Source organism: Oreochromis aureus, linkage group 15 (assembly GCF_013358895.1).
Source record: "Oreochromis aureus strain Israel breed Guangdong linkage group 15, ZZ_aureus, whole genome shotgun sequence".
Taxonomy (NCBI): Eukaryota; Metazoa; Chordata; class Actinopteri; order Cichliformes; family Cichlidae; genus Oreochromis; species Oreochromis aureus.
In genome coordinates, this window is record NC_052956.1 from 34208746 (window position 1) to 34224708 (window position 15963).

A 15963-nucleotide genomic window follows, 5' to 3' on the forward strand; every position below is an offset into this window, starting at 1 on the left:
CACGCTGACACAGTTAACTAGATTATTTTAAAAACCACAGACTGTATGTGCAGGTGTGCTGCACTCAGGTCTTAATGAGAAAACAGTACTACTGTAACTCTACTGTAACAAACAAGACAGTTAAAAATACATATATGACTGCAAATTTCATTCTTATGGTCAGTGTTAAAACCAAGTTTTTTCCTAATAATTACCAATTGTCTGCAATGATGTCCAGTTTTAGGACCACACCATTCATAAATAAAACTTATTCATTTATTTCATCCCCAGTTCAGCTTTTCAGAAAGAATTATACTAACCTGTAAAATCAGAGTGGCCAGGGTTAATACGCCCTGCTGATGAGTAAAAAAGAAACAAGAAAAGTGATGGAAGAATAGAAACCTTTCCTAAAAGAGTTCATAACCTATCATAACCTATCTATGACTCTTTTTTTTTGTCTAACAAAAAGCCTTAGGGTGCTTAACATTTGGATAAATTAGAAAATAGGTAGCCATAAAGTTCAGTGTGAATCATTAACCAGCAACAGCCTTGTAATAAAATTTGCTTTCATCCGCTTGACCATGAACATTTCTTTTTTTCCTCTTCAACTTCCCCTTTTTTTCCCTGTGAAACTGAGCCAATAAACGCTGTTTAGAAAGACTGTGCCAAACTGTACTTGTCACGCTTTGTGGATATTGTGTTACAAAGTGTAAATTGGTGTGAAAACAGTTGAACGTTTTAAAGATGGTTCAGTTATAAAAGCACATTTGTTCTAGTTAGAGGATACATAGAAACTGAGGTTAGACCTGTAGTGTTACAATAATACCTGCTGAGGTTCCTTCTACAAAAGTCTAGTTATTCATAAACCTCTTGGTGGTCAAGAGGAAATGGTCAGAGTTAAACACACAGTGCCTGAAGAGAATTGTGTAAGCTTCAGTGGAGGACTCCCTAATTAATCCATCATTGGTACATTAAAAAAAAAGGAATAAATAAGAATGCCTTACCATGTTTTCCTTCAGTGATAGTTTATTAGTGGTCAAAGCGTTCCATGTCTAGTAGTAACACCAGTATCCAGGCTGATGTAGCTGTGTGTGCTGCTGCACGCACAACCACACTGAGCTTACTGCGAATGAGGAAATGCTCTGCAATTCAGTGTGGGCAAGAGGGTGACTGTTAGTGACACAACATAAGAATAAGAGCAGAAAATAATAGGCGTACCACTTTGTTTCATTTCATCCTGAAAGGTCAGCCTTATCATAATGTGCACAACAACATCCAACCAGGCCTGACAAAGTGTACCATTAATCTCACTGTGTGCTTTTGTTAATCTACTCTTTGCGTTTTATCATGTGCGAGTGCATGAAGTGAAGAAAAGCAAATTAATTAAGGCAGGTAAGAATAAAATAACCTTATTTAGATAAGACGAGGAGAAGTTGAAAAATACATGAAAGGACGAGAATTTTAGTGAAGTAAGAGCGGGGGTTTCCTCGTACGTTATGTAATTTATTCATCTTGTACACGTCATGTAGTCAGCCGTCTTTTCATAGCCAAAATCTGAGGAAGTCACAAGTTTCTTAAAAAGATTTTATATTGTGTAAATTAGACTTCCCCACACTCTGATTTAGAGAGAGAAAAAACTTCCCCAAAACACAGTATTGTCTGTGAACGAGCCAAAACCCCACAAAATCCCTTTTAACAAGACAGAAAGTTGGAGTTTATTTGATATCAACAAATTTCACAAATCAAATGCTTAAACAGTCCATTTCAAAAAGTCCTGTTTAAAAAACTGAACATAGTAAGTGATCAACATCAGCTCCTCATATCTACAATCTATTCATCTATCTGAATGCTACTTTGCAATTTACCGACTACAGGATTTTTGAATGAATGAATGAATTGTATGAAAAAACAAAGTTGGAAGTTGTGAGCATTTATTGACAGATTTCACTGTTCAGCACAAAAATTTTATTAGATATTTATTAGAAATTAAAATTGTACGATTTGTTTTCTGTTTAGGCTATTATTAATGGTATTAATAGTATTTTAATATTTATTTATTTATTTATTTGCTGTTGCCATGTTGAGCTACAAGAGTTCAAAGATCTGGATTTTAAGAGTAGTCCATAACTTTTCAAGAAGTTTAAAGTCGGGGCTTTCTGAAGGCTATTCCAGACGTTTAATGGGGCATTTCTAACTGCAGATTCCAGGATCATCCCTTTGTGAAGGTCTGAAAGGAGACCCTCAGATGAAAGGAAAAGGCTCAAGCCTGCCATGAACTGGAAACATCTGGAACAGCACTGTCACTGTCCACAGTAAAGTGAGTATTGCCGTCTGAGATGGTATTGATCAAGAAAGAAGCTCCTGCTCCAAAACTGGCACCTTCAACCTCAACTGACATATGCAGTTGCCCACATGGACAAACCAAACGGCTTCTGGAGAAAAGTTTTATGGTCAGATGAGACAAAGATTGAGCTATTTTTCCAAATGACAAGAGGCATGTTTGGAAGAGTAAAAGTGAGGCTTTCATGCCTAATAACACTGTACCAGCTATCAGGTATGGTGGTGGTAGCATCATGCTCTGGGGCTGTTTTGCTGCAAATGATACTGGTACATTACACAAAGTGGATTGAATAATGAAGGAGAAGTACTACCTCTGAACTCATCAAATTAATCTCTAATCAACAGTTATAGACGCTTGAAACTTGGACACAACTGGATGTTCCAACAGGACAATGATCCTAATGGATAAAGCAGGCTAACATCAAGCCTCTGGAATGACCTTCCCAAAGCCCCAACCTCAATCCTATCGAAAATATGCGGACTACACAACACTGCTACTCAACACTGTTGGCTTACAGCAAGAGGAGTCAGACTCAGTCTGGGGGCTTTCTGAGTGCCGTTTGCATGCTCACACACTCTCCCTGGGCCTGTGTGGTTCTCTATGGGTTCTCTGGCTTCTGAAGTCAGTTTAGGTTCACTGGTGATTGTAAATCAGCCGTAGGTGTAGATATGAGCATGAACTGTTGTCTGTCTATCTCTGTTAGCCCCTGTGAAGGACTTGAAACCTGTCCAGAGTCTACCCCACCTCTCATCTCATGGCAGCCCTTAAAGTAGTTAAATATATAAGAAAATGACGATATAAGAATATTGGTGCTATAATTTAGAGCTTCATTATAGGTGTGTGGTGATGTTTTCTTTTACTAAAAGTTCTAAAAACAAAGCATGAACTCAATAAATTCACATATCCACACTCATTTCAAAGGAGGGAGGGGTTCTCCAAGGGTGAGGACACTGACAGTGGCGCTGCTGTTGTTCCTGTATGGGTGGAGTTTAAGGAGTGTAAAGGGGTGGAGTAGCTGTTAACACCAGAGGGTGTAGGGGGTGCGTTTCCTCCCACCATGAAACTGGGCTGAGGGTTGGCCATGCTGGGAGGCTGGCTTAATGTAGGGGATACTGTGACACCTGGTGGTGCCCATGGTGAAATGTTGCCAGGCGCAGTGGGCCACGGGGCCGCCCACTGGTTTCCTGGAAGCACCTGCTGGCCCCAAGGCATGCTGGCTGGAGGGTATGTGGGGGATGAGTATGGAGAGCCACCTACAGGATGTGTGGGGAACATAGAGAGAATCTGCGAGCTGGAGAGCACTTGCTGTTGCTGTGGAGGCTCTGACGGAGGAAAAAAAAGATTTAAAATAAAAAATGCGCTACACTATGAGGTGTAATGTTATTACAAATCAACTGTTTTTAAGAGGAAAGCGTCCTTATGTTTCCACTTACCTGGCTCACTGATACCTGGGATCTGAGTGGGTGTCAAAGGCTCCTCCAGTGGGGTGGAAAACACTTCCATCAGCTCATTGGTGGACGAGGGCTGCTGGCAGAAACAAGGAGAGAATAAAATATAAATTCTCACCTATGTTAGCTAAAGGTAAGGAGACAGGAGTGTATTTGTATTACAATCGTCTCATTTTGTGAGATTCATGGGCTGAATCAATAATGCTGCACCAAAGCTATTATAATGAGCTACAATTAAACTAATAAGTGATATTGGGTGTGAAAAAAAAAGATTAATTAGGATAAAAACTAGACTTTAGTTAAAAAATTAAACTTAAACACACCGAGCACCTGTAAGACTATAATATCATATAAAAGTATACGGGAAAGATGTATACATATAGAACTATAAAATCACAATTTATGAAAGAAACTAGCTGTGAAAACAATATAAACTAAACTAAAAATAGTCAGGAATAACCAAAAGAGTAAGGTCATGAACCCAAGTGTCTAAAATGAGTTTCCTCCTCAGGCAGGCTGGGCTCAGCCTGAGAGAGGGGACAAGGAGCTCGGACAAACCTCCCTTTGGAGGTTTGGAGACCCCAGGGTAAAATCACTACCAACTGGAGAGATTTCATATCTAATCTGGGACAACTTCAGGAACCCCCCAGGAAAAATCGGAAACTGGGAGATGAATATCTGGAATACCCTGCTTAGCCCCCTACCATTTCAACCCAACTTTGGACACTGGCTTTTGTCAGCTATTTCATGTGAAATATGGCTGTTATCTCACATAAAAACTTGTATTGTTGTTTTATACCTGCTTTGTCTGTTGTGATGAAACATCTGGCCGTGGGCTGAACAGATCTTCAAGAGCTGGTTCCTGTAAAGTAACAAGTCCATGTATAAAAACACAGAAATATTTTATTTAAATTTGGGATTACCTTCATTTAGAAAAAGTAAAGATAAAAAAATGAACCTCTGCTGCTGAGCTCTTGTTTAGAACCAGTAAAGAAGCGCCCTGAAACAGGAAAACAAACCAACAGTGGTGAGTGAAAGCTTACAAATAAACCAACCAAAAACACAGAGACAAAAAAAACTTCTCTCTGACTTGTGTTGGTGTCTCTGCAGGCTGCTGCGAGATCTCTTGGTCCACATGCTGACAAACTTCCTGGATGTCGAGAAACACTGGATGTGCCTGACAGACACAGATAAAACATCTTACTGCTGTGCAAACTCTTAACAGGCTAATGCAGCATGCAAAACAAACTACAGTGACAATCATTCATGTTCATGATGAACTGGCTTTTTAAAGTTTGCTCTGAATGCCTGTTTTGAGGAGAATGCAAGCTAACTGTATTTATGTAGAATGAACTTTAATGCCACGCAGACAAATACACTTCATAGAAATTGAGGTTTCTCTCCTCTGTCCAGACTGAATCTGCCAAACATGCACTACATGCTACTGTGAGCAGTAAATTGCACAAAGATGCCTCCTGCATGAAAATTGATATTTAATTATCCTGCCTTCCTTCTCTCACCCCAACGTGGCAGATGGCCGCCCCTCCCTGAGCCTGGTTCTGCAGGAGGTTTCTTCCTAAAAAGGGGAATTTTTCCTTCCCACTGTCGCCAAAGTGCTCGCTCATAGGGGTCATATGATTGTTGGGTATATATATATTATTGTAGGGTCTACTTTACAATATAAAGCACCTTGAGGCGACTGTTGTTGTGATTTTGCGGTGTATAAATAAAATTGAATTGAATTTCATTTAATTTTTTTAATATGTCAGAAGGTGACTGGTCCATGCTGTACCCCGCCTCTCACTATTGACAGCTGGGATAGGCTCCAGGCCCCCTGTGACCCTGATAAAATGAAGAGAATGGATGGTTTGATGGTTAACTGAAGTTAAATAATGCTGATAAATGATGTCAGCATTATATTGCATTGCGGTGGCTCAGTATTTATTTATGTGCTTAAACAACTATACTTGCTATATGTGCCCACTGGAGGAGTTATGGTAAACACTTATGCTTTTAAATGATTTATTAAATAATTCATTTTTATATAATAATCTATTAAATGTTTTATATGTTATGTGGCAAACCATTAGCAGTATTTAATAACACCACCTGTTTCTGCTTTAGTACTGTGTTTCGTTACCAGGTTAGCCGTCTTGATGTAGAAGAGGATGTAGTTGTCTTGATGTTGGTAGATGTAAGCCAGAGCTCTGGGGTCAGACTCATCTTTAGTCAAAGAGCTGATCCTGCTCCTCTCATGGTCGTGAAGAACAGCCTGAAGTGAGGATTTATCTTTTATTTATTATACAAGATACTCTAACCACCAAAATAAGAACAGCTTTATGATACTGATCCTCAGCACTTGTATAAATATCATCTCCACCGCTTAAGATTTTTCAGTTTTGGAAAAAAAAAACTGCAGTGTAATAAAATACTTTTATTATGCAATCCAAGCATGAACTTTCCACTAAAGAATCACAGTCATTTAAAGACCAACTATCAACCTGAAGGAGGTGCTAAAATTTGAGGAAAACATGACCCATGTTGGGAAATCCCTTGTTTGACTCACCCCGGTCCTTTCATCCAGAATTTTCAAGCCACTGGAAGAAATTTTCAACCAAATTCTCCTCTTGTGGATTCCCTGTTTCCTTCCTGCTACCTCAAAGCCCTTCAGCATACACACATTCACACAACAGCACAGCACAGGTGAGCTGAATAAGAAGTAAACATGAAGTTACAGACATATATTCCAATATTCCAAGTCAGAGCACAGATAAAAAGTCAAACTCACATTAAGGAGTAAGCTAAACTTATTAACCCACAGAGCAGTTCTGACGTATTTCCCAGTCATTGTGTCTACGATTGATGTAACACCGCCAGTAAGCATCGCGGGAAAGCCGTAGCGAACACTGTATCTGCAGCCAGAAGTGGTCTGCTGAAATTACCTCTTACAAACCAGGATGTACAGATTATTGCTGCTAACAAAAAAGCAAGTGCTTTCTTTGACGGTTTACTTTGTGAAATTGTTTTAATTCATGATTTACAGCCACAAAAACATTGGCAGTGGATATGTCTCAGTCCCAATTGATCTGGGTAGGTTGGACCCCAGGCCAAGGTCTTAGGCTCTGTGTTTTCTTAGCAATTTTTGCTACTGAAAGCTTTCTTTGCTATTGCTGAGTGTGTGGTTTGGGTGGTTTTCACAGGTTTCACAGCAGAACATTGCTTTTTATATTATATTTCATATATTATATTTCATAAAGGTATATGCATTTTATTGATAAATTATTATATTTATATTGTATAAAATATATAGGTCTCAAAACATGCAACAAGTATACTGTGCAAAAGTCTTGAGTCACACTTCCAAGCAGCCAGATGTTCTCGCAGTTTTTTAAAACTGGTCTTGACAAACATCAGGCATGGCTCGAGACCTTTGCACAGCACTGTACACAGCTTACAGTATTCAAATGCAAAGCTGCTCTTCTGCAGTTGCCCTCAAACACTGACCCAGAAACCCTGAATTGGCCTTTACAGCAGTCGGATCTGTGTCAAACACATCCTTAGCTACTCCACAGTTACCTGCATGAAGTTCGCTCTTTGATTCTATTTGTTGAGTGATTTGTGGTTTGGCTGCTGCCGTCTGTATTTTTATACTTGTTACTGTGATGTCCTTCCTGTGACTGCGATCGGTGACTCACACCACTGCTGTAGCGTGTTTCTTCTAACTATGTTGTAATGTAGTGTGTATTGTATAAACATTTATGTTCAAAGCAGTGTGTGTGTGTGATCGCTAAAGTGTTTCACGGTTTAAATTAAAGCCAGTCTGCAGTTTAAAGTTATTCACACTACATTAGATGCATGCTGACACTGACGGTCTTGACAGGTCGCACAACTGTGATTACAATTTTGAGGGACGGTGACCTCGCTCTGTCCGTTTCCCCTGGACCATGTCTGTTTATCGTTTGTTTTGTTTTTTTCCCCCTTTTTTTGACTTTTTAAAAAGCTGTGGCGTGCTCATCCAAACAAACTCTCACTGCATCATGCAAAGTCCTTTGAGATTAGAAGAACACATCAGGAGTCAACAGGATGTCAGAGGCATTACAAGCCATTTTTCCACAGCAGGAATGTTCCCACAACTCATTTTCTTTCTGAAAAAAACTGTTCATTCATCAAACATAGGGTTAAAACTGTGTTAAGGAAGAGTTTCTTGTTTAAAAATATTTAATAATAATGCTTTGTCAAATTTAAATGCCATCAGAAAGGTCTACAAAGGTCCAAAAACTACACATCGAGTCTGTTTATAACAGTTTTCAGTCTGCAGTCTGTGAGTATTTAAAACCTTGTAGTTAGCAAATAAACTTGAACACAAAGAAAAACTTTAAGATCTGAACTCAGTGACGCATGCTCTTCCACTGAAAAAGACAGCAATCAGGAGCTTTTCCTACATATGACTCATATCATAGACTGTGCATAAAAGATGGGCGTGAAACAATACGTGTTAACTTACGTCACGGAGGCTTCCTCTAAAAATGATCATAGATGTAACACTCTGCATGAAGCTGGATTTAAGAAATAAGTGGTTAAAGTTAGTTTTTAGAGCCTGTGCAGCGCCATCACATGCCAGTACAGATGTGTTGCTGCTAATAGGATTACATTTAGCTAACTAATAACACTGATATCTCAGTGGAAAACAAGGAAACTGAAACTAAAAAGCAGTCTAAGGGAGTCCCCTCTGTACTGCCCCTGGCTGCACAGATGAGTTTTATGTAAAAAAACAAAAAAATGGATACACTATCCACTTTCACTCTCTGTCTCTGAAGCACAGAGTGGCTCTTCTTTGTTGGCTAGCTGTTGTTGTTAGCTGTAATGTTAGGGTTTGTAGATCTCTTTATGAAGATTGGCTGGAGTTGAGCCTGTTTGAGTCTCCTGTGGTTCACCCGGCTGAACCACGTGAGTCTGACATCGAGCTTTCCTCATCGGGTCAGGTGGACAGACTGAGCGGATCTCTACAGGATGCGATCAGCGTGGTTTTATGCAATAGTGAGGTGTAATTTAAGCGCCAGTTATATCAGGGTTAATGTCTTTTCTTTTCCAATGACAGTTTTTTAGAGTAGGGCTCAGTGGTGTAAATTAACCTTAATACATGTGGTGTTTCGTGTCCACTTTAAAAGCAAGGCAGATCTTTATAATGACCGGCAGAGAAGTTAAAATTGGAGTCAGTAAACCAAATGTTGCAGTGGTTTCTTTTTTTATATACAGTCTATGGTTAAAAAACTAAAACAGAAGAAAGTAAGTAAGTTTTAACCGTCAACACTAGATCTGAATATTTAAAATTGGGATCTTTAAACATAGCACATGATTTACTTACATCTTTAACTTACTTTAAAGATGTATTATTTTCTTTTTAGATGGAAAAAGAAAAGACAACAAGGACTTTTTTGTTCTTTGTTTTTATCTTGGAACCAAAAATGTCTGTGATAACTTTCATGCAAATCATCCACAGGAAATCAACCAGTTTAATCAAGAGCAGACAGAAGTCAGTTTACTTTGGCGGTGGACTACCTTTAGTTTCATCATGGAGTCTCTGCACATCTTTTCTCCGAGGGCGTCAGGTACTGGGTCCATGCCAATCAGCTTGGCTTTGTAGCGAACTCCTTCCCCATGGAAACGATACATAGTGTCCATGGATACCATGGTAGACCCTGGGAACCACGAAGAGAGGACATAAAGGGTCAAATTATGAGGACAAATTTGTCCTCATAAATTCTTACATGTGTATATTTTGGTTAATTAACGGATTTAGGATAATGTTTGTGTGTCACAGTTTGACTAAAACCTATGTGTATTTGTGTATTTGATGTCCGCATGCCTTTAAATCATGTATTTACAAAGAATGCAGTATTTGTGATTTATGAGTAAATATTTGTGTGTATGTGTCTAAAAGCATGAGTGTGTTTACACAGGGCGTTCCTTGTGTGTAAGCAAACTGCAGAGCAAGCATCTAACTGATGCCGAGTCAGTGTTTCAATCCATTTCCTGACATGAAAACAGGTAATTTAGCAATAATGCAAATGGCAGCATGTGTGACTGTAGCAAAGGTCGACTCTTAAACGGCTTCATTTGCGTCACGTAACAGTTTTACGGGATTTTAGTCACTGTTTAGTTCGAAGGTGAGCACAAACAGACTGACACAAAGCTACAGACTGGCAACAAATTAAAGGGAAATCAACACAATTCAATTTTATTTATATAGCTCCAAATCACAACAACAGTTGCCTCAAGGTGTTTTATATGTTAAAGTAAACAATCGATAATAATACAGAGAAAACCCAAACAAGCAGATGACCCTTCTATTAGCAAACCCTTGGCGACAGTGGGAAGGAAAAACTCCCTTTTAACCTCTGGTAGAACCAGGCTTAGGGAGCCGCAGCTATCTGATGGCTTGATTTGATGCTGGACTGCAGGATATTTTTCTCAAGAGATCAGCCCAGACAAACCTGCCCAGTGTTTAGCTGGGCTGACATTTGGTGACCGTGAAGCCCATAGCACATGACTGACTCTAGTCTGGTACCCACTGAGTCTCCACTCATGCCCTATGGGTGAAGTAAAGTAAGCAATATAAGTAAGTAAAATCTTATTTCTATATTTCTATATGACCTTTTGAGACAAAGATTACAAAGTCTGTCACAACAAAACAGGAAGCATGTTAGCAAAATTGTCCAGGTAGCTTTCACTCCCATCGGTATAGAAATGCCTCACCTCTCTGTTGTTGTCAGTGGACCGTTCCTGCTGACACGGTCAGATCAACCCCTGCACTAACATGCTCAGGCCTCTAGGAAAGGTGTGTTGGATTTCTTTACATATCAAATCAATAAGGAGCTTTCACTTCAGCAGCTTGTGTGCAGAAAAGTCTTCTATATTCATTTTTTATTTCTATTGGTTCGTTTGAAGACACACATTCCAGCTATAAACGGCTACACTGGATGACATTTAGAAGTTGTAGCTACAAATCAAAGTTGAATTACCAATCTGTGTCACATGTCATGAACTCATCAGTTCTGAATTATAGTTTTCTTGTGAGAATTTGGTAGTTTTGGTCCTCCAAAGAAGTTGAAGCTCCCGCAACACTCGCAGTATAATCTTTGCTGCTTGACCAGCCCGTTTCAACTTGCGGCCTACATCGGGGTGCTTGGTAACAATTTGCCAGCTAACACAGGCTAACGTACTGTGATTGACACTATGGGAAAATACCAGTGCTGAGTAGTCATGGCAGTGTTAAAAAAAGAGAACTGGATAAGATCAGAATTTCTAAATCTGTTTGCTTCTCTTGGCTCAGATAGCAGACATCTGTGAATGTTTTTTACTTTACAGCCCATGAAATCCCACATTCACTTCAGGGTCCGACATCTTTTTAATCACACTTATGATATATTGCTCTTCTGCTCTTAGCCACTTCTGACTTAAACAGTGTTTGATAACATAGACCGGAATCTTTTCCCGAGAGCTTTGAATCACGCTTCGAATGAGTGAAAATTTTGAAATATTTTGCAACTTGGCAGATACTTTCATTTAAGACATAGTTTTCTTCTGATTAAAGTCAGAATCACTGAGACATTGTATTTCTCGAAAATCTTAATTGCAAATTTATTCAGAAATCGCTTTCGTTCCAGACCAGATGCAACTCACATGACTTTAAAACCTTTGTGATTTTCTGTGCCTTGTGTTTTATTTGAAACTGTAAAGCACTTTGTCTAGAAAATATTAACTGCAAAAGGTGCAGAGCTGCTTTAGGTCAGTTGTACCACTGTTGTGGTGACTGTGGAGCCCATTTGAGTACCGAGAACTCATTATCGTGTTCAAGAAACCAGTTTAAGATCATAAATCCATCAGTGTACCCGGTAGTCATAAAGGGATGGACATAGTCAGCAGTAATACTCAAGTAAGTTGTGGCTGTTTAACGATGCTCAGTTGGTACTAAGGGGCCCAAAGTGTGCCAAGAAAATATCCCCACACACCATTACATCAATGAGCTGTTTATGCAAAATCTTGACCCTATCATGTGAATGTTGCAGCACAAATTGACACCAACATTTTTCCAGTCTTCTGTTGTCTGTTTTTGGTGAACCTGTGTGAACTGTAGTTCAGTTTCCTGTTCTTTGCTCCAAGGTGTTGTCTGCTACTGTAAGTTCAGAGCTCTTGTTACATTGTTGCATACAGTAGCTACTGTATGCAACAATGTAACAAGCTTTCTTTATTTGATTTTTTTCCAATGTTGTGATTATTTAGAAGCTTTGTTAGTTATTTTCATGCTCTTAGTTTAAAAAAAAAAAAGAGTTTCTTGTGTTTCCTTTAGTGTAAAGTTATTGTGTATATGTTTTTGTCTCCTGTGTCCTTGCGTTGTGTTTCACGTCCTTTGTGTCATTATCCATATCGGTTTCAGCTGTCTCATTTCCCCCGTTTCTATTTCCTCAAATGAACCCTTTGTGTATTTATAGTGCTGTCTTCTTTTTGCTTATTGCCAGAGTGTGTGTTGTCTTCTCCCATTTATTCCCAGTTGGATAACATTTGTTTTTCTTTTTACAGATTTTAATTTTGGATTGCAAACTAGTCATCATTAAAGTGCTTAGTGTTTTATTCCTGCCTGCCTTTGGAGTCTGCTTTTGGCTCCCTTTGCATCTGACCAGTCTCCTCTGACCTCTGTCATCAGCAAGGCCCTTTTGCTCAGAACTGCCACTCTATGGATATTTTCTTCTTTTTCTTTTTCAGACCCCAGAGATAGCCATATGGGAAAAATCCCAGTAGATAAGCAGTTTCTGAATTATTCAGAATATCTGGCGCCAACATTCAAAGTCACATAGATCACCTTTCTGCTTGATTCTGATGCTCGGTTTGAGTCTCAGGAGTTCATTTTGATCATGTCTACTTGCCAAAATGCACCGAGCTGCTGCCGTGTGATTGGCTGAATAGATATGTGTTAACGAACAGTTAAAGAGGTGTACCTTATAAAGTGGCTGTGGGTTTTATTTGAGAGCTACAGTCTAAAGTGATCATATTCTCATAAAATTACCATTGCTCTTGATGGCGGTTAATGTGTCAAAGACGTCTCTAAAAAGGATTATGTAATATCTACTGTCGGAGATTAAAGTTTCTCTGACGGTCCGTCATTTTGCTGACCACACAGCTGCTTTCACAAATGGAAACTGTTGAAATTTACACCTCATAAACAGACATTTATCCGCTTCACATGAAAGCTTCTCGCAGCTGGAAATTTACAGCCACCGTGTAAGCTCATATGTTTCTCACAGAGCTGGAACAGAACATAACAGAAGAACAAAACAAAGCGTTACCTGCAAAAGCTTTTATTTCCCATCAAATCTCAACAAACTCACTGTCCTAGAACTAACAGCCAAACATACTCTATTATTGTCAGCGCTGTTTATATTATGAATGGAAAGTGCAATTTATACCCACTAACTTAAAGTAAATAGTGGCTCTTTGGCAGAACTGTTGGTCTGTTTTTAAAAGCTCATACCATTTTCATTTTACTTAAAGGTTTATTCCTGGTGTTTAGTTTTAAAATCCCATAAAGATCAGAATCTTGGCAGCTGAGCCCAAAATAGCCCAGCTGGAAATGAGCTCTGTGTGCCACAACATGCAGTGCCAGTGGAAAAATAAGCAAGCAGAAGGGAGTTCACCTGGGCAGCTGATGTGAAAGCTGAAGATAACTTCTGAGAACTGAGTTAGTCTCTGAGGCTTTATGTATCTGCTTCAAATGTGCAGCGATTAGAAGAAACAGTTTGAAGAGCCTGGATGAAAATAGATCCAGAGCCAGACTCAGTCAGAGGCGTTTAGCACACACTGCAACTGTACAGCAATAAAATATGCCTTTGCTTACAGTCTAAGCACATCCACGCTTTGCATTGTTAGCCTTTCCTGTAGCTTTGCGTCATTCTGGAGGGAGCACTCTTTACTGACATTATTAACTTTGAACCTTACGGTCAGCTGAGACACTTGTACCTGTTATACTTGCTGTGACAACGGTTTGGCTCAGCGCAGGAAAACTTCCAGCCGTTTGCTGTGTCTCCATCGCGATGACGTCTGCTTAGAAAATCAAGGCAAGCAGGACAGAGGATCCCGTGAAAACAGTGAGCTCGTCACAACTGCTGGCTGCAAAACAGAATTTGAAAATCAAAGGTCTTTTGTAAAACAATCCCTCTAATATTTCTGGTAGTGTTGTAGATTTTCTGAATCTAAAAGCAGAAGACTAAAACCTTTGATCCACCTCACCTGCTCAGAGTGTGTTTCTGCTCTCTCCCTGCTGCTTGGCTCGTCTGCAATATCTCAGAGTCAAAGGTCAGGCTGCAGATTCACTGGTGATATATTAACATCCGCTGGGAGGCCCAATTACATGGGAATTTGTGCAGACTAAAGAAGCTCTAATAGAAAGGACAGACAGTACATGGTAATTTCCCTCTCAGGAGATGAATGTGAGGTCATGCTTTTCCCTCAATGACAGATTTGGGTGGTATTTTCTTAAAATAACAGCTGAGGTTTTCTGAAAAACTCTGCAGGAAGGATGGTTGAGAGAAGCCAGAAAAGAGAAAATGCTGAAAACAAAAGAAAGATTAGGATAAAAGTTTACAAACATATCAGACGGAGATGTTTTCAGAAATAACTAGATGTAATATCAATCGTGACATTATGTAATCCCTCATCATACCACAAAAGGATTCCCTTCTTTTTAAATTGTTTTTCTGTTTGTACCCAGCGCTATGCAAAAACTACCAACATGAACTCCATGAAAGTCGGTCAAGAGCTGGAGCACTGGCTCCAACAAAAAGATGGATACATTCAGTTATGCCAGGGGTCTGGACCCCTTTATTAAAATGCTTTAATTACAATGTTGGGCTTGGCAGATTAAAGCTTTGTGGTTTAAATGTAGCTTTAATATGATACCTGGTATCTCAGCGTGCATTGTTTAATTTTAAAGGGGCACTCTGAGCATTTTTATTAACTTGGGGAAACAGACTACTCACACATGTTCACAAGAGCGATACTAACATGGTAAATGGCCTGTATTTATATAGCGCTTTTCTAGTCCCTAAGGACCCCAAAGCGCTTTACATATCCAGTCATTCACCCATTCACACACTGGTGATGGCAAGCTACGTTGTAGCCACAGCCACCCTGGGGCGCACTGACAGAGGCGAGGCTGCCGGACACTGGCGCCAACGGGCCCTCTGACCACCACCAGTAGGTAACGGGTGAAGTGTCTTGCCTACTGGTGGTGGCAAGACACCACCAGTTGTGCCCAAGGACACAATGACCGCGACTGTCCGAGCCGGGGCTCGAACCGGTAACCTTCCGATTACAAGGCGAACTCCCAACTCTTGAGCCCAACTCTTGAGCATGGGGGCGAGCTTGAGCCCACGATTGCCCCCATGCTCATATTTGTTGTGTTTTTCTATGTTTACCACATGCACAACATAAGCTAGTGTTTGCTATTTGGAAGCATGCAGGTAGATTTGCAATGATCATTACAATCTTACTGAAGGAGGCATGACAATGTGTACTAGATTTCAACAATATAGAAACAGTATGACTAGGACAAGGAGGCAGACAGGACTATTTATACACACTGGGGTGATTATGGGACGACCAACAGGAGGGTAACATGTGAAGGAAATAGTTCTCCAGACTCATTGGAGGACATTCAAAGCTCTTCTTTCCATGTTGGCTGCCTTTTGCTCAGTTTTCTGTAAAGATGGATTTTGACAAGATTCCCAACAGCTCCGGCTGAAATGTAGCCCTAAACCAAACAGAGCCTCACCGTGTCATCGTCCCTCCTGGGGCCTGTTCTTCGTACCTCGCTAAGCAAGTTAGCCGGATTTGAATGTTGACGATTTGGCGTGATCTTGGATCGTTCGGTTCTCCGAAGCTCATCTGGGGCTTGCTGTCATAGCAACAGAGCCGTAAAAGTAAGCCTGCTCGGGAGCAGGTTTACTTTATGTAAACAGGATTAGATCGCGGCCTCTCAGGTATGTCCGCTGCAGTTATATGAAAGCAAGAGCGATATTTCGCCACTGTTTTACCATAAATAAATATTATCAATGTAACTAAAGATAATGTATTTGATTCTTTTATTGATTTCATACAGATACATACAGGTCATTTTCGAAAAAAGGAAATGTACTATTA

The 15963-nt window shown here is 39.9% G+C and overlaps 1 protein-coding gene across 2 annotated transcripts; it reads right to left on the bottom strand.

The window, feature by feature from the left end:
• Positions 1-983: 983 nt before the first annotated feature.
• On the bottom strand, positions 984-14090 carry LOC120433238 (disabled homolog 1-like). Of its 2 annotated transcripts, none has more exons than XM_039599190.1 (10): positions 14053-14090; positions 13783-13932; positions 9328-9467; positions 6335-6433; positions 5909-6040; positions 4859-4945; positions 4727-4768; positions 4568-4630; positions 3754-3844; positions 984-3642 (listed from the first exon to the last, which is right to left on the bottom strand). In XM_039599190.1, exons 2-10 carry the CDS (start codon positions 13850-13852, stop codon positions 3236-3238), a joined length of 1131 nt encoding a protein of 376 aa, XP_039455124.1. In that variant the 5' UTR covers positions 13853-13932; positions 14053-14090; the 3' UTR covers positions 984-3235. The 2 variants fall into 2 exon arrangements, with proteins under 2 accessions (XP_039455124.1, XP_039455123.1); XM_039599189.1 differs by having other exon boundaries at positions 3754-3847.
• Positions 14091-15963: the final 1873 nt, after the last annotated feature.

Bases quoted from the DNA above. Each gene is read 5' to 3' on its own strand.
- LOC120433238 (XM_039599189.1), bottom strand. From the start codon at position 13,852: ATGGAGACACAGCAAACGGCTGGAAGTTTTCCTGCGCTGAGCCAAACC. The intron at 3,848-4,567 runs GTATAAAACAAC...TGTTTCTGCCAG, and splicing joins CATCACAACAGACAAAGCAG to CAGCCCTCGTCCACCAATGA. The intron at 3,643-3,753 runs GTAAGTGGAAAC...TTCCTCCGTCAG, and splicing joins CCCAGGTATCAGTGAGCCAG to AGCCTCCACAGCAACAGCAA.